Source organism: Littorina saxatilis, linkage group LG17 (genome assembly GCF_037325665.1).
Source record: "Littorina saxatilis isolate snail1 linkage group LG17, US_GU_Lsax_2.0, whole genome shotgun sequence".
In the NCBI taxonomy this organism is placed as follows: Eukaryota; Metazoa; Mollusca; class Gastropoda; order Littorinimorpha; family Littorinidae; genus Littorina; species Littorina saxatilis.
This window is the reverse complement of record NC_090261.1, coordinates 7362270-7390194: the sequence shown is the minus strand read 5'-3', so window position 1 is coordinate 7390194 and position 27925 is coordinate 7362270. Positions and strand designations below refer to the sequence as shown.

Here is a 27925-nt window from a genome sequence, read left to right as displayed (position 1 = left end):
TTCTGTACATATATCATCATTGTCTGCTTTCCCCTATTGTTACAAAATGTATTAGTCGCCGCCTTTACCATCGTTTTCATTAGAATTCAGTATGATTGACATCGCCGAGGCCTTTGCATTTATTTGCGTTGCTTTAAGCTGAGTAGGCTATATGATGGATATTGGGGAGAGGAGAGAGAGGATGGGTCATCATGATAATGATTATTGTGAGTCCTAAACGTGCCTCTGAGAATAATACACACTGTAAACATAGTAAGTCAGGAAGGAAGAAACGAAAGAAAGAAGGAAGGAAGGAAGGACGTTAGAGCGGTGAGAGTGTGAGTGACAGAGTGAGTGGGTGAGTGAGTGAGCATGAGTAAGTGAAAGAGTAAGTAAGTAAATAACTAAGCAAGGCTTTTGCACTGAATTTGGTTTTGTCCATTTTGGAAGCGACAACACTTACAGAAGAGTTACATTTGCAGTACCATCTATCATCATTATTAATTGTGTTTGCTGTGTGTCTTAACTCTTATTTGTGTGTCCGACAGGTCAAAGTTATTGAGAATGTTTTGTTTTGTTAATAATTCAACGTTCCATAAAATACCCTGTTTTATGTGTGTGTGGTTGTTTGTTTGAAAATGTTGTTGTTGTTGTTGTTGTTGTTGTTGTTGTTGTTGTTGTTGTTGTTGTTGTTTTTTTGTTTTTGTTTTTTGTTTTTTTGGTTATTCTTGGGTTTTTGTGCGAATGTTTTCTTCATACAGTAAGGTCAGCAAGTGTCATAACTTAAAAGGGGTGTTTTTTTCTCTATCATTGCAGTGCGGGGAGAAAGTGAAAAGGTGCACGTGCCACTATGGAGAAAGCGAGGAGGTGGGGGTTGACAACGGGGGTGGAGAATACGACCATCGCTCTGTGGGACTGGCGGGGGCCACGGGGGCCCTAGGGGGCATTCTCGCCGCCGGAAGCGCAGTCGCTGCCTACTTCCACTTCCGGGGCACTCGCGGGGAGAATTTTGGAGGAAAAGGAGGCGGTGGGTCAGGAGGCGGAGGAGGAGAGGGAGGAGGAGGAGGAGGAGGAGAGGGAGAGCCAAGGGGAGGAAAAGATGGAAAGTATCCCGCCAGGCCTGACTCGTCTGGAAGCAGCAACCAGTCGTACGGCAGTCAGAGCCCCCTGACGAAGAGAGACAGCGGGTACGGCAAGACGGTCCCGTCCAGACACCGACCTTTCACTGGCGCGAGCAGCACGAGCAACGCCACCAACATTTACCGCCACGCCAAAGTCTGGCCCGGCCGATTTGGACAGTAACGCTAAATCTTCAGTTCAATCTTCATGCCCGGAACGCTACATCTTCAGTTGCAAGTCTTCACTGAGCAGTTTGGACAGTAACGCAAAATCTTCAGTTAAAGTCTGGGCCGAGCAGTTTGGACAGTAACGCTAAATCTACCATCCTAGTCTGACCAGGACAGCAGTTTAAACAGTAACACAGTAACGCGCCAGATCTTCATACCATATTTGGACATTACCACTGATTCTTCATTCCATGTCTGTGCAGTTTCCCGAGTTCTCCAGTCCAAACTTGGACCTGAACAATGTTTCTTCATTCAATGTTTCACTGATTATTTAGTCCAAGTTTGGACCGTAACACTGATTCTTTGTGCAAAGTTTGGCCCGGAATATTTGGGTCGTAACACTTAATCCTGCCTTTGACTTTTCGTCCTCAATGTTAGCAAGCACCTCAAGTTCTACCATTTTAATGTACATTGATGTTTCTGAGCCCTCTCATTATAGTAACGACCTTGACAAGCATGAGTTTGGTTTTTAACTATCAACTCACCGATTTTTGTTTATCTGTATTTGTTAACGATAAAGTGTTGGACATTGTCTGTGAAGAAAATTATTTCGTAATATACAATCGAAGCTTAAAAATACGCGAATTTTGAAGTTGTTTGAATTGAAGTTCACACAGTTATGATCAGAAACACACTCTCAGCGGGATGTAAGAAGCCAGATGTATGCTAAAACCTAATGCAACATACGTTTATTTTCTCATTTCGCAGCTTAACGGCGTATCATGAGCTATGGTAACAGAATAAGTAGACTAATGAGCAACGCAATTAAAAGTAAAAAGTGTTGCTTGAAACAGTAGGTCAGTATGAACTATGCTCCATAAGAACTACTTCGGAGTCAAGTTGACCTACACGTAAAGCATGTTGTTTCGATTGATTTTTTGTGTCGCGGAAGGCTCAACGTACGGTATACTGTTTATATCTACTGCCTGGCTTCGTTGTTTGAGCCTTCGACTCCACAAACTATCTTTTTACATTTAGTCAAGTTTTGACTAAATGTTTTAACATAGAGGGGGAATCGAGACGAGGGTCGTGGTGTATGTGTGTCTGTGTGTGTGTGTGTGTGTGCGTGTGTGTGTGTAGAGCGATTGAGAGTAAACTACTGGACCGATCTTTATGAAATTTGACATGAGAGTTCCTGGGTATAATATTCCCGGAAGTTTTTTTTTATTTTTCCGATAAATGTCTTTGATGACGTCATATCCGGCTTTTTGTAAAAGTTGAGGCGGCACTGTGACACCCTCATTTTTCAATCAAATTTCTTGAAATTTTGGCCAAGCAATCTTCGACGAAGGCCGGACTTCGGTATTGCATTTCAGCTTGGTGGCTTAAAAATTAATTAATCACTTTGGTCATTAAAAATCTGAAAATTGTAATTAAAATTATTTTTTTATAAAACGATCCAAATTTACGTTCATCTTATTCTTCATCATTTTCTGATTCCAAAAACATATAAATATCATATATTCGGATTAAAAACAAGGTCTGAAAATTAAAAATATAAAAATTATTATCAAAATCAAATTTCCGAAATCGATTTAAAAACAATTTCATCTTATTCTTTGTCGGTTCTTGATTCCAAAAACATATAGATATGATATGTTTGGATTAAAAACACGCTCAGAAAGTTAAAACGAAGAGAGGTACAGAAAAGCGTGCTATGCAGCACAGCGAAACCACTACCGCGCTGAACAGGCTCGTCAGTTTCACTCCGTTTTGCACAAGTGGCGGACTACGGTCATTGTGAAAAAATGCAGTGCGTTCAGTTTCATTCTGTGAGTTCCACAGCTTGACTAAATGTAGTAATTTCGCCTTTCGTTTGCCCTTTCAAATGGCATTTTCGATGAATCTGTCGGTCGAAAACGTTGGCAAATTCGTACACAACTGACTCATATCTACCTCCGTAGAAGTGTCCCATAATGTGGGGACTGTGGAAAGCATTAGCTGTGAAGAAGTTTGGGCTTTGATTGGAAATGCTGTCGACGCATTCCTTCAGTATAACATTTACCGGATTGACCAAATGATTGTAATGAGGCATGTACTATCGTTATATGCGATTACAAAACTTACAACAAAAGTGGTCGTTTAAATAAATGTTATTCATTACTTTATTTTTCTATGAATTTCTGTTTGCTCCATTAATTATTTGTGTCGAACTATAAACTAACAGACAGCTAGATGTCTGAGGGCGGAGGGTTTTCAGGACACTAAATCTGGCGCCCAATAATGAAGAGTGTGTGCTCTAACATGAGGATGAAATCCATGGCATCAACCTTGTGGTTGTCCCATGCGACTTCATCATAAAGAGGCCGCTTGTACGGATATTCGATAGCCGCAACTTGAAATAAAAATGGCATATCTGGGTTGAAAGGAGATGATGTCGCGTCGGAGCTCCTCCGCCCCGAGTCCTATGTAGTGGGTAATGTCAATTCAGTTTCTGATTCAGTACGGGCCTTTTTTGTAAGCGTACTCAAATCCAGAGCAGTATTAATTACGTCACAAGTTAGAATGCTTCTGCATGAAAGACAACTTGACAAAAAAATGGGAGGAACATTGAAACACTTTCGTGGTCAGGGAAAGTTGTCAGATTTAGGAGAAAAAAAGTCTGGTTTTCAATAGTAGTAATAATGATGAAAGCTTAAAAAGCACGTCCCACAGAAAAACAATGACTGTTTGATGTTGGTACCGTTGTGTTCCTAAGACTCTGCACTTTCCTTTGATATGAGGCTCGCTGTCCATAACAGGATCAAACACGTAATAGGCGCTAATGAATGAAGAAATTAGTTTTTCGATTAAGGTACATACTGTGGCTACTTAAAACATGGCAGTGACTGAGGAGTGTATCACCGCAAAAGTTGGTCTACATCCTTATATACCCGTGTACTTATGTTCGGTTTTGTTTATCTGAGGAAGTAGATATTTGGGAAAATATGAAGTGCAAATGGTGGACCGTAATTAATATTTTGCTGATATCTACTTCCTCTAGCAGATAATCGAAAACATACTTACACGGGTACAAAAGGATGTCGACCAACTGTTGATACCACCCTCACAGGAAAGTACGTGTAGAGTCTTAGGAACATATATCGTACGGTACCAAAATCAAAGGTAAACAAGGAACAAAGACGCACGAAGCAATTGAAAACTGTGACTGTCGTACGTAACACTAATAAGCTTGCGGCGATCATCCTTTTTTGAGGTTGTTCATTTCAATGCTTGTTTTTCTCTTAGGTGCCAGTATAGAGCGCTTACTTCCCTTTGCAAATACCGACAAAATAATTCATTGTCCTGAGCTGAGACACCGATGTAACACAAAAAAACACGTGTTTTTTCCCGTTTTTTTCTTCCATTTTTTTTCCTTTATTTTCTTTAGTCTGTAGTGCATATACTCTGTTCGGCGTGTTTCTGTTGTTGGTCCCGCCACTTGTGGTGGTGTAATAAAAGACGATCGCCTTTTGACGGCGCTATCATTGTTATAAGATGTATATTATACAGTATTATACCTGTACATTGTTTTATGGCTAATCTTCATGTAAAATCATTTTTTCTGTGATTGTTCATAGTGTTGGTCGAGTTGTAGAACTATTTGTTCTTTCTGTAATTCTTTTCTGTGCATTTTGGTTTCTCCCTATTCTCGTCTGTCTTAATTAGTTTCAGTCTGTCTGTCCATAGATACAATAGACTTTATAATATCTATGGTCTGTCTGTCTGTCCATAGATACAATAGACTTTATAATATCTATGGTCTGTCTGTCGATCTCTCTCAAGGAATGAGAAGTATAAGTTACACCTCCGTCCATCCATGGTATCGCGTGATATTTTGTCGAGACTTGGTTCTCAAAGAAGGAAGGTCATGGGATATAGGTGTTTATAATATACTTTCTGCTCCATTTATATATGAGGTGCGTTGAGTTTATTTTATCAGTGACAGGACAAAGAACTCCTGGAAAATGTATCAGAACTGTAATGCAAAACGCGCTGTTTCAGTATTAGTAGCTATATGAAAACGATACTCTGAAACGTGTTATTAAATTGTTAAAAGAAGTCGCCAATATGAGGGACACTTTAAATGTTAACAAGTCGCGTGAAGCGATATACAAACATTCTTTTAGTCAAGATCAACACCACAAACCAATCATCATCGAGACTACATAGGGGAGGTGTGTCCATCCTCTCTCTTCACATGTTTGTGACAGTGTCTGCTCTCTTTCCTCTCTTTTTAGCTTGGCTAGCAGCAGTTTGGCTTCCTGGCAGGAGAGCCGAATGTCTGTCACTGGCATGGTTGACATAGCCGCTGCTTTTGCTGCTCTGTCCGCCATTTCATTTCCCCGGATTCCTGTGTGGGATGGCAGCCACATGAGGGAAAAGTCTGTTCCTTTTGTCATAATTTGGTGGGCTAAGAAATGAATTTCAGTTTGCATCTCTCCTCTGTTCTTGGTGCCATATGCAAGTGCTTGCAACGAGGATTTTGAGTCCGTAAGGATGACCACCCCCAGAGGTGGGGTTGGCAGATCGTTTATCAGTGTGCAGGCCATGTAGATGCCACATTCGACAGGATGACATGACATAGCTGCTCCCTACATGTCACTTTGGTATTGGTGAAAGGTAGTTGACCTTCTGTTCACAAAACAGAGTGTTAACAACAGCTGCGAGGGATTAACAAAAAAGTATTAAAAAAAATCCAAACTTCTTCCTGGGACGGAAATCCGGAAGAAATCCCAACCCTGTTTTTTTAATATACATTTATTTTGTTAATTTAATTAAAAAAAAACATTTGTTTTCATCTTTTGCTTTTAATTACCGTAATTTGTTTTTGGTGGGAGGGGAATGAGTGATTTTGTGGTCTCTTTCAAGGAAAACATACAGCAGTTATTCCCTTTCAATCCTCTACGAAAATAAACCGTGCTAGGTAGGATTGTAATGCACTAAAATTCACCTAAAATAAATTATCACCAGGGGTTGGTTTTTGTGACTTTCTATTATATTTCAAAATTCAATGTGTGTTACCTCTGCCCTGATAAAATATGCAGAACATTAAAATAGAAATTGCATCTCTGTCTACCTATGCACACCACACACACACACTGATATGTAAATAGTTCAGAGAGAGAGACAGACAGAGAAAGATTAGAGAAAGAGAGAGATAGAAAGTGTGTGTGCATGTGCGTGAGTGTGCGTACACAGACATAGAAGATATGCAGACAGACACACAATTACAGACAAGTACATTTAACAGACCTGATTGATTTTGAAACGAATTTCTTTTCTCCTGAGTGTTGCCCCCCAAAAAAAAATCGAACCCAGTAAACATTTGTACACAAAATATTCAAAGGTATCAAAACAATTAATCATTTTCATTTATGTGGACAAATCCATAACTGTCGATTAAATCCATACCAGCTATTTATATAACCTAGCATAACTGTAGAAGCCAAGTGCAACTTTGACGCATATCGACTGGTTGTATAAAGAAATAAAGTACTTCTAATGAGAAGGTAACAAATTACAGATTCCTCTTCTGGTTGTTTCTGTTCACAATTTTTATTTGTATTTCCTCACTTACATTTACCAATATCAAAATTAGAAAGTAAAACTAGTGTACAGTACAACAAATAAATCACTCAAATATTGCATGTGAGTGAGGGTCTGACGTCACTCTGCATCCCTGCATCACACTACCTCAAAAGATTGTTAAATCAAAGGCTATAAAGCATCATGTAGAAATGACAAAATCTCCATAAGTGCAAAAACTGCATATACATTTTCAGAATGTTTAACTGAATGAAAACTTGTGACACTTGAATACAAAACATAATAAGCTTTACAAATACAAGATATCATCAGCATTGATGAGGGTGATGCATGGTGGTCTGGGTGGCCGAGTGGTAACGCACTTGCGCTCGGAAGCGAGAGGTTGCGAGTTCGACCCTGGGTCAGGGCGTTAGCAATTTTCTCCCCCCTTTCCTAACCTAGGTGGTGGGTTCAAGTGCTAGTCTTTCGGATGAGACGATAAACCGATGTCCCTTCGTGTACACTACATTGGGGTATGCACGTTAAAGATCCCACGATTGACAAAATTGCATAGGCGTAGATAAAAATGTCCACCAAAATACCCGTGTTACTTGGAATAATAGGCCGTGAAAGGTGGATGCAGCGCCTATAGGCTGTTGATCTACTGGCCGTTGTGAATGCGTGATATATTGTGTAAAAAATTCCATCTCACACGGCATACGCGCTTTGAACTTCGGATAAGGCGCTATATAAATACCCGTTATTATTATTATATATAGTATTTGCTGATGGAACACTTATTAAGATAATAACAGAAAAATGTAACAGAGGATAAAAGTCTCTAGTCCATTTCATGCTTGTTATTCTCTCAGGTGCCAGGAGATCGGTTCCGCATAAAAATTAGAGAGATCTAGATGTGGAACTGTTCAGCACGTGTACAGAAACGTGTACGGGCAACGTCATCAAATCTAGTTTTTACGTCACGTGTTTGCCAAGATCTGCAGTCTTGGTGAGAGCAAAACAACCTATGCATTTGGAACATTGGAGAAAAAAAGTGAATCACGGGTGACGCAATATCTACACGTACGCGTACAGGTCTTTGCTACACGTTCGATCATCTAGAACACTGTACTTTTTCTTGTTGCACATGTTGTACCGGTATATATATATTTAGAACATTTACGTCCCTTTGTTTCTCAGAACCGATTAGGACAGTTTTTGGTCATGATGAGACGATTTCAACCTCTAACAGCAAAGAAAGAAACTCGGCAGTTCCATAATAGGAATAACCTCCTGCAAACCTAATAGACAAACACACAAGCCAATACCAAAAACACCCTAATATTACAATGCCTGTTGATGTCACTGATGATACCAAGAGAAGAATAACAGAAACGTGAGGAACTGTGACTAGGCGCGGAATGTTTATGGTGATTGTGATAATCCGTATTGCGATAAAGCCTGCTAGAGGATGCTTGGTTTGCATCCACATGTCTACACAAAGCTTGCTTGGGCAAGTATTAGAGAATGGAAATGACAATGGAGACTTCAATGACAATGGAGACTTCAATGACAATGGAGACTTCAATGACAATGGAGACTTCAATGACAATGGAGACTTCAATGACAATGGAGACTTCAATGACAATGGAGACTTCAATGACAATGGAGACTTCAATGACAATGGAGACTTCAATGACAATGGAGACTTCAATGACAATGGAGACTTCAATGACAATGGAGACTTCAATGACAATGGAGACTTCAATGACAATGGAGACTTCAATGACAATGGAGACTTCAATGACAATGGAGACTTCAATGACAAAGGAGACTTCAATGACAATGGAGACTTCAATGACAATGGAGACTTCAATGACAAGAATCATGGTGATGATGATTGAGGACGAAAGTGCAGATGGCAAAGTCGAAGAGTGTATTCAGTTGTATCAATTCCGGAAAGGGTAGTTTGTCCTTCCATCACCAGCCAGAGGCTTGTCTCTTTCTTCCCAGATGCTAACCCCATCACAAGCACAGAGACGCTTGGAGTTCTGGAACAGGCCTGACGATCTGGCGATGATGCCACACACCAATCTGAAACACAAATAATAATAAAACATGATCATTGTGAGCTAAACGTTTCAGCTTCAATGCTGCTTACATCATCTAACATCGCCATCTTAAGATTGAAGAAGCAAAGCCTGAGTCCTCGTTTTTGGTTCATTTTTCTCATTATTTGTCTGTCAGTTCGCTTCAAAGTTTACTAGGTCCTGGTGAGGATATTAGAGATATTGTTTAGCATCACTAGTCAGCAGAGCCACCAACATTTTTTTTAAATTGAAGACAAGTGCGCGTGCCAGCACTCACACACACACAAACCAAACAATGCATTTAGATGCTTTCAGTCCCAAGAAATCCAATATTACATACATTTTGTTGACATGTATCTGCAGGTAATGCCTTGGATTGATCAACCTTTGTCATGTAACCTTCACTGGCCTCCTGTAGGTCAAGTTTCTACTTCAGTGGACCTCTCCTTTTGAAGACCCCCCAATTTAAGACTTCTTCCCTTTTAAGACCCTGTTTTCTCAGACTCTCTGTTGATAACCTGTGTAAATGTCCCCCCATTTTAAGACTCCCTCCTTTTTAAGACCTGATTTTCGCAATTTTTTGAAAGGGGGGTTCCACTGTATGGGGAAAGTGTCAATGACAAATCTAATTTTGTTCTTCCCTTTTTCCTGGACCAAATAGGGGCTCACCTGTTGCTTGCATTTGGGTCGGTGCCTTGGTGTACGATGACGGATCGTCCAATCAGATCCCATACTTTGAGGTCAGTGTTGTCCAACCTGAACATTGCTCGTCCATCTTTCCCGACATCCAGTTCTGACAGCATGCCTTTGGCCTGTCATTTCACACAAAACAGGTTTCAACATTCATGTGCGCACACAGACAGCATACATAAAGATAGAGATACATGGATGCAGACAGACACAAAACCTCACTCAGATACTTCCTGTTCCAAAGATAATTTAGTAGTGAGGTCTGATGTATGTACTAGAGAATGATTTAGTAGTGAGGTCTGATGTATGTACTAGAGAATGATTTAGTAGTGAGGTCTGATGTATGTACTAGAGAATGATTTAGTACTGAGGTCTGATGTCTGTACTAGAGAATGATTTAGTACTGAGGTCTGATGTCTGTACTAGAGAATGATTTAGTACTGAGGTCTGATGTCTGTACTAGAGAATGATTAATCCAAAAACAGAGAGACTGCCAACGTTCCAAAATTCAGAATCAAAAAACAAGAATGGTGGGTAACTGGAACGTTTATTATTGACAAAACAAAAGGTTACATTTACTTGTACGTCGACCCGAAGGTCTTTCAAGTGGACAGACTGTGAGACAAACACTTATGTAACAGATAATGCATTTATCACAAGGTCGTGTGGCTCGCTTGCAAAATGCCGGCGAAGTTTACTAGTAAATGTAACGTTTTGTTTTGTCAATAATAAACGTTCCATTTACCTACAATTCCTGTTTTTTTGATAGAGGAACATTGAGTAAATAAACCAAAAAATAAATCTACTGCACTATAAAATCAAATCAGCATGTTATCATCAGTGATCTGGTTTGTGGTGAACAGTTGACAATTATATAACTGTGAAATAGACAGACATTTTTAAAGTGGTACATATATACCGTTGGTTTTCTGTGTGAGGTTTGTGTGAGGAAGTGAAATTTAAGAATTACTTTCTTTGCAAAATATTTAACTAGTTTTGGGCAAAGGGAGGTTTTATGCTGACATTATCAGTATGAAAATCAAAACAACTGCAGGTATTTATGCAAGAACAGAAAAAAAATACTGGTTAATTATTGATTAATACGTATGTACATGTATTACCTTTTCTGACAGGCCAGCACCAAGCACCTCCCCGCAACTGAAACACAAATCAATGTTTGAATGTAATTCTAAGACATTTTTTTAATTTTAATGTAAGAAAATGCCTTTATCATCAGAGAAAGTTATAAGCCTAGTCAGGCGCAGAAGTCTGTAAAGAAAGAAAGAAAAAAAGCATGGGACAAACAAACAAACAAACAATTGAAGGACAAACAAACAAACAAACAAACAAACTGCTTCAAATAAATCTACAAAGTCGTCGGGATGTCAGTCAATTTACACTGGAATAATAATGTATGAGCACACACCTACAGCATATTGCAACTTGTATTGTTTTAGAACAGTTAATGCAGCTGCACCTTGCAGATTTCTGAGAATCAGTTCAGTAATTTGCCAGTCATGAAAAGTACCAGTCATCATTACTAGACATGGGGCTTCCCTATCTCCCTTGTCATTGTTGGGTTGTCTCCCCTGGATCAATAGCAGCAATGTTTTCTCCGGTCATTAAAATGCCCAAAGGCAGAAATGTATCTATGAATTTAATATTATATGTATTTCCAACCACATAAGTTTGTAGATAAAAACTTCAATTTCAGATTCTAATTTTGCTTACTAAAGAAACAACAAGAAACCCCGGAGATAACAAAGAAAAGAAGATACATACATGTATGACATTTCAACTGGAGGTATATCACTTTAATTTTAAAAAAAGCATTTAAAGACCTCAGGAAATCTGACAAAAACAAGCTTTTAAATTAGAAGAATTCTTAAAATGGATATACTTTTACATACTCATGAATCAACAGAAATATATAAATAGCAGGGTCTTAGAAGGGTGGTGGGTGAGGTGGGGTGGTTGAGTTGACTCTTAAAAGTAGTGGTTTTGAAAGAGTCAACTTTGTGCAGACTCTCCTCGGTGTCCGGGCACCCCTCTGTGCACGCATGCGCGCCATAAAGATTCCAAGGTCACAGTAAAAGTCTCAGGCCTTGGACAACACAAATACATGCATGCAAGATAGAACAAGTACCAAAAATATTAAGCCCTGGTGTCCCATTGGCCAACAGCTAGCCCCCAAAGTAACCATTTACAGCACTGACCCAAGATGATGACCCAGCCAGGTCCCAAGCCAAATTCATGTCCCCTCTATAGCCTCCGACAGCCTGCATCCCCCCTCCTGCATTTTTATTTTTATCTTTTTAATTTAATTTTTATACGAAGCCGGGTTTTCCCGTCTCTTATGCCCCGAATGGCTTTGCCGTGAGGGTGTAAAGCTGAAACCTTCTTTCTTCCCTTCGGGGGGTGGGGTTCCGCTGTTGTGCCGCTCACCTTGAGCAGCCTTTGGAGATGTCGCCCATCTCGTGAACGCAGAGTGCGTGTCGCCCAGGGGGCAGGCCGTCGATGGTTCCCTCAAACACGCACGTTTCATCCGACGTCTGCACCATTCTGACAACGCCCTTTGACCTCTCACTCCCAACATTCATGGCTGCCACTGCCGCTCCCCACTGGCTCTCTGTTTTCAGACAGTAAATACAACAATCTGTCAGCATTTAGGCAGCGCAATAACTGTCCCAGTAACCAAGCAGTCTAAACTTCAGACTCATGATGCATGTTCACGTCCATGCACACATGGTTGTCTTCCCTATCAACACACACATGGATGGACACAGCAGACAGACAGACAGACAGACGCGCACACACTCTCTCTCTCTCTTTTTCTCTCTCTCTCTCTCTCTCTCTCTCTCTCTCTCTCTCTCTCTTTCCTTGAAAAATAAAGTTCCATCATCTCTCTCTCTCTCTCTCTCTCTCTCTCTCTCTCTCTCTCTCTCTCTCTCTCTCTCTCTCTCTCTCTCTCTCTCTCTCTCTCTCTCTCTCTCAGAAAAAAACCAAATAGCCAGAAAGAAGCAAACAATCTGGGGAAAAAAAGAAGCCAGAGGGGAAAAGAAAAGAAAAGGATGAAGTAATGAAGATGCTGATGTGATTAGTCTTACGATTTGATCCACCCATTCCAAGCAGCACTGCTAGTCTGCCCGTGGACTCTATAGTGGATTTCACTGCATCTGAAGGCATAGTAGTTTCCACAATCACTATGCCTCTGTCAAGACTGACATCAACAGACTTGACACCTGAAAATAACAGTTGATTTTAAATTCTGTATACATAAGCTGAATAAGATATTTATAAAAATAAAATAAACTAGCATATATATTATATGCAGAGAAGGTATTCGTTTTAAAGGGAAAAAACATTAAACCACCATCAACAAAATAATATAATTTTAAAAAACAATGAGACAAAATAATAACAACAAAATTAATTCATAGACAATTGATGCTGTTTTTAAGTATTGTCTATACTTGCCCAGGGAAGAACCACTATAATGATGATGTATGTAGTGATATAAAGTAATTTTCAGCGCTTAGCTATACATGTATAGTTACACAATTAACCGGCACTATATGCTAGTTATACTGTGATTCTTTTCAGTTTGTTTTTAAAGGTCTTTTAAACTATCCTTCCCACTGCTGTAATTTCATTTCATAATGTTATAATCACCATCTTTTTCCTCAAGAGCTTTTGTCACAGCATCCACACAGGCCTGGCATGTCATCTGGACCGCAAATTCTAGCTGGAAAATGAAAAATGTGCCGTCTTTAATTCATGCAGTGCCTTCGATCAAGTGTCCTAAACTGGATGACTGGACTTGAATAAGCACAAGCACAACTCCACAGTCAAAAATGTCTGGGATCTCTCTCTCTCTCTCTCTCTCTCTCTCTCTCTCTCTCTCTCTCTCTCTCTCACACACACACACACACACACACATAGAGCGTGGGAAATGTCTTTCTTTAAGAGATAACAATGAACTGGATGTGTACAGAACAATTTAAAAAACAATTTGGAGCGATTGACTTCTGTCGTCTGCTTTGTCATTCCATTCTATGATGATCATTTTACGGCGCACCAAAAATCTGGAGAATTTAAATGTGGTAAATCTACTTCATTGGAAAGAATGATGTATCTCCTTTTGGACAAATATTGTTTACCACTGTCACGACCATTTCCATCAGTCACAGACCAATCATTAACACAGAACCGATGCGCACGTACCTTCGCAGAAGTCGCCATGATGCCAATAACGTTGCCAAATACGTCATCACATTGTGTGCACAATTTACCAGACGGTCAGTGCAGATTCAAAACGCGGCAGAAATCGCACACCGCCTTTTGTCTGGATAGACCTTCAAAGTAAGTTTTAGATGCTTAGGCTTATTCTTACCCTCCATACTTTGATGCAAGTGGTAATGTGCTGTTTTTTCTCATTTGATGAATGTGCACATTCGATTGTCGTGCTGTAGGTGAAGGGTTATGCGTTTTTAGATGTGCGTAAGAGGGCGCCTCTGCACAGACAGAGGCTGAGAAAGTAAGTTAGTGAGATACTCAGATAGGGGATTGTGCAAAGCCTGGTCCTGTGGATGGTGATTTGATTAGAATTTAGATGTAGATGAGTGATTTATCGTTAAATTTGTTGTGTTGAACTTTCTTCTTCTTCTTCAAGATATATAGTGAGGAAATCCCTGTACAGGGCAACCAATGAAATTATGAACTATCAATTCGGTTGGTGTGCCTAATCCGCCTGGCCCTGTGGCCTAATTTCCCTAGAAAGAAAGATAAAGTGGATCGATAGTGTACCTATGAAAATCAAAACAGGGGTGGGTTGGTAGACAAGCTATTGTTTTTCGCAATTTGCCGTGGCGCCCAATTTCATGCCCTGGGCTGAGGGGCTAGCCTACCTACCACTACCAGGAGAGATGGAGAGGGGGGATGGGTCTGGAGAGGGGGGGGGGGGGGGATTGGTCTGGAGAGGGGGGGGGGGGGGGGTGCAGAGGAACGTTTTTCTACTGCAATCTAGGCCTCTGATTGTGCAGAACTTGCTCATGTAAGTTGTAACTTGTATAATGTATAGATCTTAGAAAGTTATTTTACTTGGCTACCTGGTACCATTCAAGTTGTTTTTTTAATGAGCTGTACAGACTGGTACTATGGTAGGGCTGGAATTGTAGATCCTAGTATAAGTCAATAGTATATTACTTCAGCCTTGCAGCTTTTAATTTTTATTCGTTCCTTCTCACTTCTGTCTGTGTCTTTTTAAAATAAAAAGACAAAAAAATACTGTGCTCACATGTTTAGCGAAGACGATACTGATATTGATAACATTAACAAATCATGACGTTTCAACCACTAGTTCTTCCTCAGGCACAAAAATCACAAAAAAAGTAGAACAGAAAAAAGAACTATACAGATTGTATCTTTGTCATTTGCGTGGTCATAACTCGTTGAGTCATTAAAACACTAATTAGCCTCTTTTTTTTTTTTTACACATTATTACTAATACTATAGTTAAGTATAGACTTCGATTATTCCAAGCTCTCGCGTTGAGTCATTAAAAACTCTCATTTGCCTATACTATAGACTATAGTTAGTAATAGTATAGACCTTGATTATTCCAAATCCAAGCTCTCTCAAACTTTAAAGCATGTGGGATGAATGTCTCACATGTTTTGTGATTTCAGACAACTTATCTGAGAGTAATGTGCCTCTGTTTCAGTTTTTGCCCCAAAAGGGTGGGTACTCATTTAAAATTCAATTTTAATTTGTAAATTGTAATGTCAAATAAGCGACATCCGAATTTAGCATAATTGCTCTTGAGTTGAACGTAGATGTTGTCTCATGTCAGGTAAAGAATTCCAGAACTAACAAACCATCAACAGGGATGGCCAAATTATCCACCCGGTCACCAGGGGCGAGTAAAATGTTCGTCGGGCTAGTAGTACTAGTAGTAGAAACCGCCAGGGAACTCGCCCAGCTGGCTAGTGAAAATTCTGGTCAAATAGAACACTTCTGGTTGTACTATTTAGTTTCAAAGCGTTTTAAACACTACAGATGCAGCAACTGCGGTATGTACCGGGCCAGCAACATTTCTGGCGGGCTAAGTGACTTTCCTGAAGTTACTCGCCGGGCTAGCGAGTTTAAAATTTGAGATTTGGCCATCCCTGAACAATAGTGTTTCATGTCATTGTAGACAGTAGATCACTGCACTAGATGACAACTTTTCTGTTAGTGTTAGTGTTATGTTGATTTCCCTACTATGGAATTGTAGTTTTTGTGTGTGTTGGGAATGATCAGTTTCAATTGTTTGTGCAGGCTGTTGGCAGTTGCAAGGGGAGATTGCCACACACTGTGCCAAAAATGCCACCAAAGGTAAAACTGAAGGAAAATCCTGTGTCAAAAGGTAAGGAAGCAGTGGCAATGCTGTAATTTGTTGCTTGTCTTTTTTGTGTGGCAAAAAGTAGTGGTTTTTGCAGTCATGAAGTATGTTCTGAAGAACTAAGTACTAACTAAGGGTAAGAGTTAAGACTAAGAGTAGAATTTCAGGTTTTCATTTTGCCTGCATGCATCCCTGCATGTAGAAAGAGAAAGTGCAAAATCTTCATAACTTAATTTCTTTGGTGAGCTATTCTTTCTTAGTTGCCTTGACCAGACCTGTTTACACTACGTTTTGACCATAGAAAACTACACATTTTTGTTAAAACTACGTAACTATCCATTGTGATCATTTTCTACGTATTTTTATTTCTTCCGACTACGTTTTTCGGTTGCCGCAACAAAAGTCGGATGCAACTTTTTGCCCAGCTGTCTTTTCTCTGCTTGTCACGTTTAGAAGCACAGCCGCCCGCTTCAAAGAATCGTCCTAACGAGCAATGCTCGCAAGCCAGTACTTCTAAGAGGGCAGTCACACACGCGATTCAATCGTGAGATTTACCCTGTCACACGGGCGACTGAGTCGAGAAAAATAGCTACAACAAGTCTGCGACTCAGTGTCATGCGATTCCCTCGTAGCTTTGTCTTTGAGCTTTAGAACTTGTTCTATTCCTGCGACCCAGTCGTCAGTCAATCGCAGGGGCAGAACCAATCAGAACACGTCGTTGAGGCCTTCACGCCGTGACGTAAAATAGTGGCGGACAGCGTCTCTTTGTTGATTCAAAACCTTTTGGAAGAACAGTTTCTTACTCAGATATAAAATTAAAGGAGACGTTTTAAAGGCGTGTACAGCGGTCGGGAAACATTAATTGCAACTGTCTGGGAACTTTATTTCTCGCAAAGGCGTAATGCTGAAAGGTATTTTTCAGAAAGGTAGAGCGATGTTCGAACATTAGCGTCTGCTCTCGCAAAGTGCGTTTGCCGTGTTCACTGTGACACGTCACTTCCGCCCCGCTCGCATGGAGTTATCGTTCGTCTATCGTTCATCGTGTGACGGGTCAATGGCCTACGATGTGATGTGCGATCGGCTCAAGATTGAATCGCGCGGTTGAGTCTCAACGATTGAATCGCGTGTGTGACTGAAGCTTAAGTGTGAAGAGCGGGGCGCCCACTAATTGAACGCGATCTGAACGCGTCCGCCATATTGCCGCAATCATGTCTTCTTCGAAGCGAAACAGAGACTCGAAAGAGCATGAAACAGACGAAGATCTTGAAGTACTAGAAGATGGAGACACTGATCACGAGAATGCGTTGCCAAAGAAAAAGAAGAAGGGGGGGTTCTCAAGTGTTCTTGCCAAAATACCATGAGAAATATCCGACTTTAGTGACGTCCCGCAGTTGATTTTATTTCTTCACGCAAAGTTGAAAACTACTCATTAAGTTACCAAACTACTCATTTTGGACCCCCAGACTACTCAAAGGACACCTAGGGGTAAAACAGGTCTGCTTGACACTGCTAGTGATACTGATTGCTTCAGCTTCGGAGATTATTAGGCCAACTAATTCTTCACTTGCCAGTAATCATGTTTTATCACTAGAAGCAGATTGATTGATTGAAAGAATGACCTTGTGTTACCAGGGGCGGATCAGTTCATTTTATGGGGGGGGGGGGGGGGTTTCCAAAAGTATATTGTGAAGATATGGGTGTGAAGGCGCAAAGCGCCGAGCTGACGGCGCTAAGCGCCGAGCCGACGGCGCAAAGCGCCGAGCCGACGGCGCAAAGCGCCTAGCTTGCTAGGGGGGTCCGGAAAATTTTGAAAAAAAGGATGCAAAATGGTGTAATCTGGTGCATTCTGACTCTGAGCATGATCATTACCAGTTTCAGGCAGCAGATTTTGTCACTGATTAATACCCCCAAAAACCACAATTTTTTTTTTTTTTTGCTGGGGAGGGGGGGGGGGGGGTCCGGAAACCCCAGAACCCCCCCCTCGTCTGCCCCTGGTTACTGTAGTGTAATGATAAATGTTTTGAAGCTTTTGTTGGAAACTGACAATGCTTCACATAGACTTGTTGAATTGTAATATAACACGAGTGAAAAATTCACTCAACACTGCAGCAGCTGTGTGAGTGGTCTGTAAAGTGGATGCTTTGTTTGACTTTCAGCCTGTGTGTTCTGCTGCTCAGAGGAGGAGAATGAAGCAGAGTACGGGAAGATGCTGCACAAGTCTGGCATTTCCATCCACTACTTCTGCATGGTTAGTTTTTATTGTCGCACCCGACCAATCAATAAAGTCTTAGTAATGAGCAGTGTTATGCCGTCTGCATTGCCATGGATAAAAAAGTGAATGTTGAGGTTTTCTTGAATGTTATTGATAGTGACACTGATACTGTGCCTTTAAGTTTAAGTCCTCCAGACAGGATGCAACTTTGGTTGACCTTTGTTAAATTTCCAGGTCACAGTTCAATTCAAGTGAAAAAAGAAAATTATCAAGTTCTCAAACTCAAAAGATTTATTAAAAAAGCTAGAGCCTTGAAACTTCACTTGCTTTCAGTTTCACTTTCAGGGAGTGATGACCTTCAGTTCTGTTATGACACATGCTTGGTAGATCTAGCCTAAATATCAAGATCGCAGCGGGATCATTTTCGGATTTTAAGGATGATTTTATTCGATGTTAGAGCTTTCTTCTTCTGCGTTCGTGGGCTGAAACTCCCATGTACATTCGTGTTTTTGCACGAGTCGTTTTTATCCCTCCATTTAGGCAGCCATACACCTCATTCGGAGGAAGCATAGGGCGGGGATGTAGCTCAGTCGGTAGCGCGCTGGATTTGTATCCAGTTGGCCGCTGTCAGCGTGAGTTCGTCCCCACGTTCGGCGAGAGATTTATTTCTCAGAGTCAACTTTGTGTGCAGACTTTCCTCGGTGTCCGAACACCCCCGTGTGTACACGCAAGCACAAGACCAAGTGCGCACGAAAAAGATCCTGTAATCCATGTCAGAGTTCGGTGGGTTATAGAAACACGAAAATACCCAGCATGCTTCCTCCGAAAACGGCGTATGGCTTCCTAAATGGCGGGGTAAAAAACAGTCATAGTCATACACATAAAATTCCACTCGTGCATAAAAACCACGAGTGTACATGGGAGTTTCAGCCCACGAACGCAGAAGAAGAGAAGAAGAAGGAGGAAGCATGCTGGGTATTTTCTTGTTTCTATAACCCACCGAACATGGATTACAGGATCTTTTCCGTGCGCACTTGGTCTTGTGCTTGTGTGTGCACACGAAGGGGGATAAGCCACTAGCAGGTCTGCACATTAACCCACCAGGCGGCCGCGGCCGAGATTCAAACTCACGACCTTCCGTTTAAGAGGCCAACGTCTTACCACCCCACCACAGCTTTCAAACTTCACACACTGCCATGGTTTGATGGCCTTCAGGCACAACCCAAATCTGCTTGACCCTCGTCAAATTTCAAGGTCTCATTTGGGTCAAGTTCTTAAGTTAATGTTAATTAATTGAACATCCAAACAACCAAAACAGTCATGACCAGACTGTTGAGTGAAAGGTCTGTAAACTGCACAAACAAAAACAAACAAGCTGACACAGGAATTTGTCTCCTGGCATGCGTTGAAATAAATGTGTTCATAAGTGAATATGGACAGAATAAAAAAAATATTCACCTGAGGAATATTCTGATTCAGACAACCATGCAGGAAGTGTCAGAAAAGCTGCACATTTGTTAATTGCAGCTGTTTTCAAGCGGCTTGTGGCAGAGGGGGAAGAGAGACCAGGATGGAATTCTGGGATTCATGCCGGCCGACATCCGTCGTGAGCAGAAACGTGGCATGCGCTTGGTAAGTGTGTTTTTTGCTGATTGTCTCCCTTTACCTATGTTCTGGAATGAACAATGTTCAGAAATAACTCAAGTTTTTATGGATTGTGGAAGAGTTGCTCACCCTTGGAAACACTGTTTTTCCCACACACACACACAAAAACACAACACAAATGTATACACACACACACACACTACAGAGAAATAATTAACTTATTGTACTTGGGGGTTTTTGAAAACAAAATCCAAACATGGAACCTTCTCACATTACTTTTTTGTTTGTTTGTGGTTGTTTTTCCCAATTTAGCAACTGGTTCAGTAAATGAAGATGGTTTGCTGGTATTTCAGATGTGTCAGTACTGCAGAATGAAAGGGGCCACAATTGGTTGTTGTGTCAGCTCTTGCCGCAAGACATTTCACTTCCGCTGTGGGAGGGAAGCTGGAGGCTTGTCTCAGTTTTATGAAGAGTTCAGGTAATTAAAGGCACTTGTCATAGTGTTGTTTATTTATGATCTGTATTTTGTATGTTGTATCTATCGCAGGTATGGTAATGTCAGCTTTTCTGATGGTTTCGGCTGATAAGAATAGCAGTATGACGGGCGCAGTGGCGTGGTGGTAAGACGTCGGCTTCCTAATTGGGAGGTCGTGAGTTCGAATCCTGGTCGCTGCCGCCTGGTGGGTTAAGAGTAGAGATTTTTCCAATCTCCCAGGTCAACCTATGTGCATACCTGCTAGTGACTAAACCCCCTTCGTGTGTACACGCAAGCACAAGACCAAGTGCGCACGGAAAAGATCCTGTAATCCATGTCAGAGTTCGGTGGGTTATAGAAACACGAAAATACCCAGCATGCCTCCCCCGAAATCGGCGTATGCTGCCTGAATGGCGGGATAAAAACGGTCATACACGTAAAAATCCACTCGTGCTAAAAACATAAGTGAACGTGGGAGTCTAAGCCCATGAACAAAGAAGAAGAAGAAGAATGTAATGTTAAAACGAGCCAGGAAATAGAAGTACAGTGTACATGCGCTGTGACGTTGCATTAGTAACAATGTAATTTAGCTCTGGTAACTGATGTCCAAACTTTTTTTTATAATCTGACGATTGAATTCTTTGTCAAATGCCTTTGTGTCTTGATTTTGTGAGAGCTAAGCATGCCAGGTTACGCTTGTTTTTGATTCTCTCTCTTCGTTGGCATATGTGAAACATAATGTGCTGTTCTATAACATGAGAGGCTGTGTGATAAGGGGCGTTTCACTCAAGTGATAGGTTTTGTGAAGTTTTATTTTTATCTACTTTTTAAAAATTTTATTGGTTTTGTTAAATAATTGTGTGTTGGGCAAAATTATAATCACTTTCAACTGGTCTTTTTTTTTCATTCATTAAAACAATATTTTTAATATTTTGCTTAAATTTTACATGGAAGCTTATCTTCTGTATTTACAACAGTATGCAACATTTTACAAAAATGAATGGATAAATACCAGAGGTACGGCAATTATTCAAATGTTCATGTCATGTGCCCCCTTAATTTTGTTGTTGTTGCTTTGATACAGGTCATACTGCCCAGAGCACAGACCCCGTCAGGCCACGCCAACATCAACCAGTGACCGTCTGGCATTTTATGGAACAGCCAAGTCCACTTGCTCCATTTGTATGCTGGCTGTTGAAGCCAGATCCTCCAATGACACGCTTCGCTCCCCCTGTTGCCGCCATGCTTGGTTTCACAGGGACTGTATTCAGGTTAGAACTTGTGCACATGCTCATAGCAGAAAATATCAGATTGCCTCAATCACCATAACAAAAACAACACAAGTGTTGTTCCCAGACCTCAGTCTTTTGTCATTGCGCATACTTTTGGGATCTGACGTATTGGTCTGATCTTGGATAGGTTTAACAAAGGTCTCCCTCCTACCAAGCTGACGAAACCAGGGTACTAGGACCTATACACATTTTCAGTTCAGGCCCAACTGACCTTTCGTATTAATATGGCTGGGAACAGCATACAGCTGTCAAATGTTTAACCTCAAAGGCAATTGTTGCGTTGTTTGGTAAATATTAATGTTGGTTTGCATTTATTGACCAGAGCTTGTGCCATGATTTTCTCATAAGCACAGTTTAGGTTTGATTGTAGAGCCCCAACAGCAAAAGGCAAGCGCAATTTATTTTTTTATTTTTTTATTTAAACATTTTAAAAAATTTTGATCATGCGCTGATTTCTTCCTTCTGTACTTTCCAGAGATACGCAGTATCTGCAGGGGCGTACTTCTTCAAGTGTCCGCTGTGCAACAACAAGGAGCTCTTTGAAGCAGAAATGTTGGAGTATGGGATCTACATCCCTGAGCAGTACGTCTGGTTATGGTCCTTTTCTTGTTGTTTTGAGAGTGGTAACTCCCTTTTTCGCCACTTTCACCCAAAGGAACAGTAAGCGTCTTTTCAGGGATGCAGCTGCAATCTTTTGTGAATGGGACAAATAAATATCCTGGACTCATTGATATAAATTGGACATTGGACTGGCCTCATGAATTTGAATAGCGTTCTTACACAGGATCATCTGCTTGCATGTTTTGTCTCTCTGTCTCCATCTTCTTTTTTCAGTTTTCTGGTATTTTTTGTTAGATTTGGGCTACAAATGTCTCAAAATCTGTTTTTATTTTAATTATTGTCCAGCATTTGGTTGTATGTATCAGACATTGTATCTTTGTAGGTAATCATTCAGACTATGTCTGATGCCCAAGAACATACTTCATTGTGTGTGAGAAGAAATTGACTTCATTTCTTGTTGGCGAAATGTGAACCTGTCCGATGCTCCCTCCCTGCCTTCAGTTCAGACTTTCACATGTTTCTCTTCATTGTTCTTATTGGGTGTAGATTTTGCTATCCTTATGGATGAATGAGTGTGCTTCTGTTTCCTTTTTTCTTCGCAGAGATGCAGCATGGGAGCAGGAACCAAACGCGTTTCAAGAGTTACTGGAGCGGTACAGTCACTGTGATGCTGAAAAATGTCTCTGTCCTCAGGGGAGAGATCACGAAGGAGATGCTGGCAGGTTAGAGTTTGTGTGAAAGTATGCTGGTGTCTGCTCAAGATTGGTGAGAGTTTGTGTGAAAGTATGCTGGTGTCTGCTCAAGATTGGTGAGAGTTTGTGTGAAAGTATGCTGGTGTCTGCTCAAGATTGATGAGAGTTTGAATGAAAATATGCTTGTGTCTGCTCCAGATAGGTGAGAGTTTGTGTGAAAGTATTCTGGTGTCTGCTCCAGATCGGTGAGAGCTAAAAACATTAACCTGTGACCCCTCAGTGGGGTGACGTGTGAGGACCTAAAGACATTAACCTCTGACCCCTGGGTGCGGTGATGTGTAAGGACCTAAAGACATGACCCTCTGACCCCTCAGTGCGATGACGTGTGAGGACCTAAAGACATTAACCTCTGACCCCTCAGTGCGATGACGTGTGAGGTACTAAAGATATTAACCTCTGACCTCTCAGTGCGATGACATGACGGGTGAGGACCTAACGACATTAACCTCTGACCCTTCAGTGCGGTGACGTGTGAAGTACTAACGACATTAGCCTCTGACCCCGCAGTGCGGTGACATGTGAGATACTAAAGACATTAACCTCTGACCCCTCAGTTCGGTGATGTGTGAGGTACTAAAGACATTAACCTCTGACCCCTTAGTGCGGTGACGTGTTAGGTACTAAAGACATTAACCTCTGACCCCGCAGTGCGATGACGTGTGAGATACTAAAGACATTAACCTCTGACCCCTCAGTGCGGTGACGTGTGAGGTACTAACGACATTAACGTCTGACCCCTCAGTGCGGTGACGTGTGAGGTACTAAAGACATTAACCTCTGACCCCGCAGTGCGGTGGCATGTGAGGTGCTAACGACATTAACCTCTGACCCCACAGTGCGGTGACGTGTGAGGTACTAAAGACATTAACCTCTGACCCCGCAGTGCGATGACATGTGAGATACTAAAGACATTAACCTCTGACCCCTCAGTGCGGTGACGTGTGAGGTACTAAAGACATTAACCTCTGACCCCTTAGTGCGGTGACGTGTGAGGTACTAAAGACATTAACCTCTGACCCCGCAGTGCGGTGGCGTGTGAGGTGCTAACGACATTAACCTCTGACCCCGCAGTGCGGTGACGTGTGAGGTGCTAACGACATTAACCTCTGACCCCGCAGTGCGGTGGCGTGTGAGGTGCTAACGACATTAACCTCTGACCCCGCAGTGCGGTGGCGTGTGAGGTGCTAACGACATTAACCTCTGACCCCGCAGTGCGGTGGCGTGTGAGGTGCTAACGACATTAACCTCTGACCCCGCAGTGCGGTGACGTGTGAGGTACTAAAGACATTAACCTCTGACCCCGCAGTGCGGTGGCGTGTGAGGTGCTAACGACATTAACCTCTGACCCCGCAGTGCGTGTGAGGACCTAAAGCCATTTACATGGCTGACACCTTTCCGGTTCTTGTTGTAAATCCGGTTTATGAAAACTGTTAAAACCAGAAAATCTGATTTCTTAAAGTAAAACTTTGTTCTTTGTCCCTACAAGATAAGAATAAAAAGAAAGCCTCAGTTTCTGGGGAGCGCCGCCGTGGACCCTGGCTTTTCAGGTTTTTCACCATTTTTTGTGTGTTAGCCCTGCATTAACCTCTGACCCCTCAGAGCGGTGACGTGTGTTTCAGTAGCTGGAAGCTGGTACTGTGTGCATGGTGTGGCTCCAGTGGAACACACTTCGGGTGTCGCGCCTTCACCAAGATCGGCAAGGAGAGAGTGTGCAGCGGATGTTCCCAGATCAGCGCTGTCGGTGAGTACAGGCATCTTGCTCATCCATCTGAGAGAGAGGGAGGGGACTGGGAGGGGGAAAGAGAGAGAGAGACATCAGAACTGTCTGAAAAACAAGCTTTTTAGCGATGCTGAGTTTCAGCCCTGTCGGTGAGCACAGGCAACTTGCTCATCCATCGGAGGAAGGGGTGGGGGGGGGGGGGGGGAGGGAAGGGGGAGGAGGGAAGAAAGGGAGATCAAGACTATGAACTAATGAACTAATTATGCTTTAGTTTGGCCAAAAACTAACATGAGTGAACGCGAGAGTTCCAGCCCGTGAACGAAGAAGTTCCCTTGTGTAAATGAGGTTACTAAACATGTTTAGTCTTTCGATGGCATAAATGCGGGTGTGCGATTCAAATCTAAGATTATGCTATGCTTAAACACCAATTGCTACTCTAAAATTGTGTGAAAGTTCCAAAATGCTGCTCTTTGAGCTTCACATGGGTTGGCAGGTTTGGAAACACAAGCTTTTTAGCTATGCTGTGTTTCCACCTTGTCAGTGAGTACAGACAACTTGCTCATCCATGGGAGGGATGGAGTGCAGTGGTGGATTTAGGGGGGGGGGGGGGCTAATAAAAAGAGAGAGATGATGATTAAATGACAGTTTCTGAGCTCAGGTGGCCCTAGATTGCAGCATTTTGCTTCCTTCAATAAACAAAATTACGGGGGGGGGGGGGGGGGGGGGGGCATGCCCCCGGACCCCCCTAGCATGTCGAAGCGCCCTCAATTCAGGCCCTTCGCGCCTTCAAGTTTGTGCAAAAATGTTTGGGTGGGCCCCCCCTTCCTTAAGATCCTGGATCCGCCCTTGGAATGGGATGGGGGAAGGAAGGGGGAAAGAGAAAGAGAGATCAAAACTGTCTGAAAAACAAGCTTTTTAGCAATGCTGAGTTACAGCCCTTTCAGTGAACACAGGCAACTTGCTCATCCATCGGAGGGAGGAAGAAGGGGGAGAGTGAACGAGGGAGAAATGAGCTTTTTAGCGATGCTGTTAATCACCTTCATGCATGCTTTTGTTCTTGAGTATAATATTATTAAACAAGCAAGAATAGGTGGAATGGCCTGGTTGATAAGGCCACAAAAAAAAAAGTCTGTTTACGGTAACCCGACCGACCCTATTTTTTTCTCGCGACCCTAGACTTTTTTTTGGCATTTGGGGACCAAAAAAAAAATCTTTTGTTTTTTTTGCAAAATAACGTAAAAATATGGGGTTTTTTGGGGGAAAAAAATAAATAAAAAAATCCCGACCTACCGACCCTATTTTTTTGGCCTATGTTACCGTAAACAGACCTATTTTTTTGTTTGGCCTAAGATGTCGGCCTCCCATGTGGAAGTTTGAGTGTTTGAAACCCGGCGGTGTCTGGAGGGTTATGGGTGGAGATCTTTCCCATCTCCCAGGTCAACTTACACACCGACCTGCTAGTGCTTTATCCTTGAGCCTTATCCTAGTCATGTGTTTTATTAAGGAGCGAACTATTGATAAAGCACACTCTTCTTTATTTCATGAGAGAGATACAGGCAGAGCCCATTCAGGTGTAAACAATGCATAATGCTTCATCTTGTGTTACTGACGCACTTTTTGCCGCTGTTACAGTTGAGGCAGACAGGAAGAAGAAGAAAGGCAGTGGGTCAGCCTCCCCGCCACAGGCCCCGCTCAGCCCCGAGCAGATCCGTCAGCAGGTGGAACAGAGACGCTCCTCCGCCCTGCGAAATGCCAGAGCAGCCAGGCGGAGCTCCAGTTTGTCTCCTGACTCGGGCAGCCAAGGACCCTCGGCGTCGGACCGGTCTCAACGAGCCGCCAGGCGACGAGATCTGTCTTTGCCTCTGGCGGATGATACAGCGCGCGTGACTTCACCCACACTGCTGAGGGATCGTCGCCTGATGGCCAGCATTCCTGTTGTACGCATCCAGCGTGCCGAGAGTGAGGTCGAGGTCAATGTCACTGACAGTGTGGACGATGAGGAGGAGGAGGAGGGTGTTTCGGCGGTGGAGTCAGAAGATCAAAGCTCCGCCCGGCTTCTTGGATTACGAGGTTGGCAGACCAGAAGCCAGCCTGCCCGGTCGTCAAGAGGGGCAGAGGCGTGGGACATTAAGGATGTGATTGAGAAGGGACGAAGAAAAGTGGTAGTCCTCTCCATGCTGAAAGACCAGGACTACAGCAGCGACAGTTCTGTTCAGAGTGCCGCCGCTTCCCTCCGGTCACGCCTCAGACTCAGGTCCACGCCGCAAGGCAGCGAAGCAGACGACACCGACAACGAGCAGAGCCGGCATCGTGCTAGACACCTTCTGTCTAGCAGACGCAGTAGATCGCACAACAGACCAGACAGTGATCACACGCAAGACAGCTTGGGTGCTTATGATTCCGACACTTCCAAGAAACGTGGCCCGAGGCGACCAAAGCAAAGTGAACCACATTCTCATTCCAGTGACAAAGAGTTGGGCAGTGATGACAACGGCAACTCGACACCAGAGCACAGTTCGGTGGAGAAGGAAGCAGGGAGCCCGGTTCCTGGTCCCTCCACAGTTTCCCCCAAGCTAACCAGGTCTGGACTCTCGCGGTCTCAGTCGCTTCGTCACCAGAAAAGGGCGTCAGATTCTTCCTCTGAAGAACAAGATTCAAATCTAACTCTGCCGAGAATTGACACAAAACGAAGAAAGCTGACAAGAAATCGAAGCAGTGTCAGTTCACGAAGTGGAGAGAAAGCTGAAGCAAAGAGACGAGTGCGCGAGTATCGTTCTGGATCATCCGACAGTACTGCATCGGCTGAATCCATGGCAACCAAGGTAAGCTATCAAGGGCGACGCTCTCCGCCAAGCGCTTTGCATAAATCCACCGATGATTGTGATAATCCTGAATGGTATGACAGAGACTCCAACTCCAAATCTGGTCTGTCCACAGATGCTGGAGGTGTCTGGAACAGAGCGGCTGCCGTAGCACGCAACTCGGGTCTCAGCGGCAACCAGTCGACAGCTATCAAAGACTCGGAAGTTGGACTTGAGCAGGAAGTGCACATTGCTGCCTCAGAAAGGGACAAAAAAGATGAGTGTGTGAGCAGTGTGTGTGGACACCTTGACGGGAAGCAGCAGTCCAGTGATGATGACTGTCAAATTCTGCCAGACCCTCCTGTGACACGCTCGCAGGATGCCCAGACATCTCAGCACCATCTCCAGGCCACGGAGCCCACAGTGCCTGCGTGCTATGCGCAGTTTCAGTTACGCAGGCCACAGAGTGCACTGCAGTCAGTTGCTGGGATTCCACAGAACCAAGTCAGTCT

General features: G+C 42.6%; 2 protein-coding genes across 2 annotated transcripts; one reads left to right on the top strand and one right to left on the bottom strand.

Moving 5' to 3' along the window:
- Positions 1-6838: 6838 nt before the first annotated feature.
- LOC138952737 (copper chaperone for superoxide dismutase-like) lies at positions 6839-13880 on the bottom strand. Its single transcript, XM_070324454.1, has 7 exons — positions 13838-13880; positions 13286-13358; positions 12721-12855; positions 12059-12242; positions 10735-10771; positions 9593-9735; positions 6839-8927 (listed from the first exon to the last, which is right to left on the bottom strand). The coding sequence occupies exons 1-7, from the start codon at positions 13853-13855 to the stop codon at positions 8783-8785; spliced, it is 735 nt and encodes a 244-aa protein (XP_070180555.1). The 5' UTR covers positions 13856-13880; the 3' UTR covers positions 6839-8782.
- A 38-nt stretch (positions 13881-13918) lies between these two features.
- LOC138952733 (uncharacterized) lies at positions 13919-27661 on the top strand. Its single transcript, XM_070324448.1, has 11 exons — positions 13919-13975; positions 15932-16019; positions 18152-18243; positions 19735-19839; positions 20166-20290; positions 21372-21558; positions 22055-22161; positions 22743-22862; positions 24512-24633; positions 26245-27434; positions 27550-27661. The coding sequence occupies exons 2-11, from the start codon at positions 15977-15979 to the stop codon at positions 27583-27585; spliced, it is 2127 nt and encodes a 708-aa protein (XP_070180549.1). The 5' UTR covers positions 13919-13975; positions 15932-15976; the 3' UTR covers positions 27586-27661.
- Positions 27662-27925: the final 264 nt, after the last annotated feature.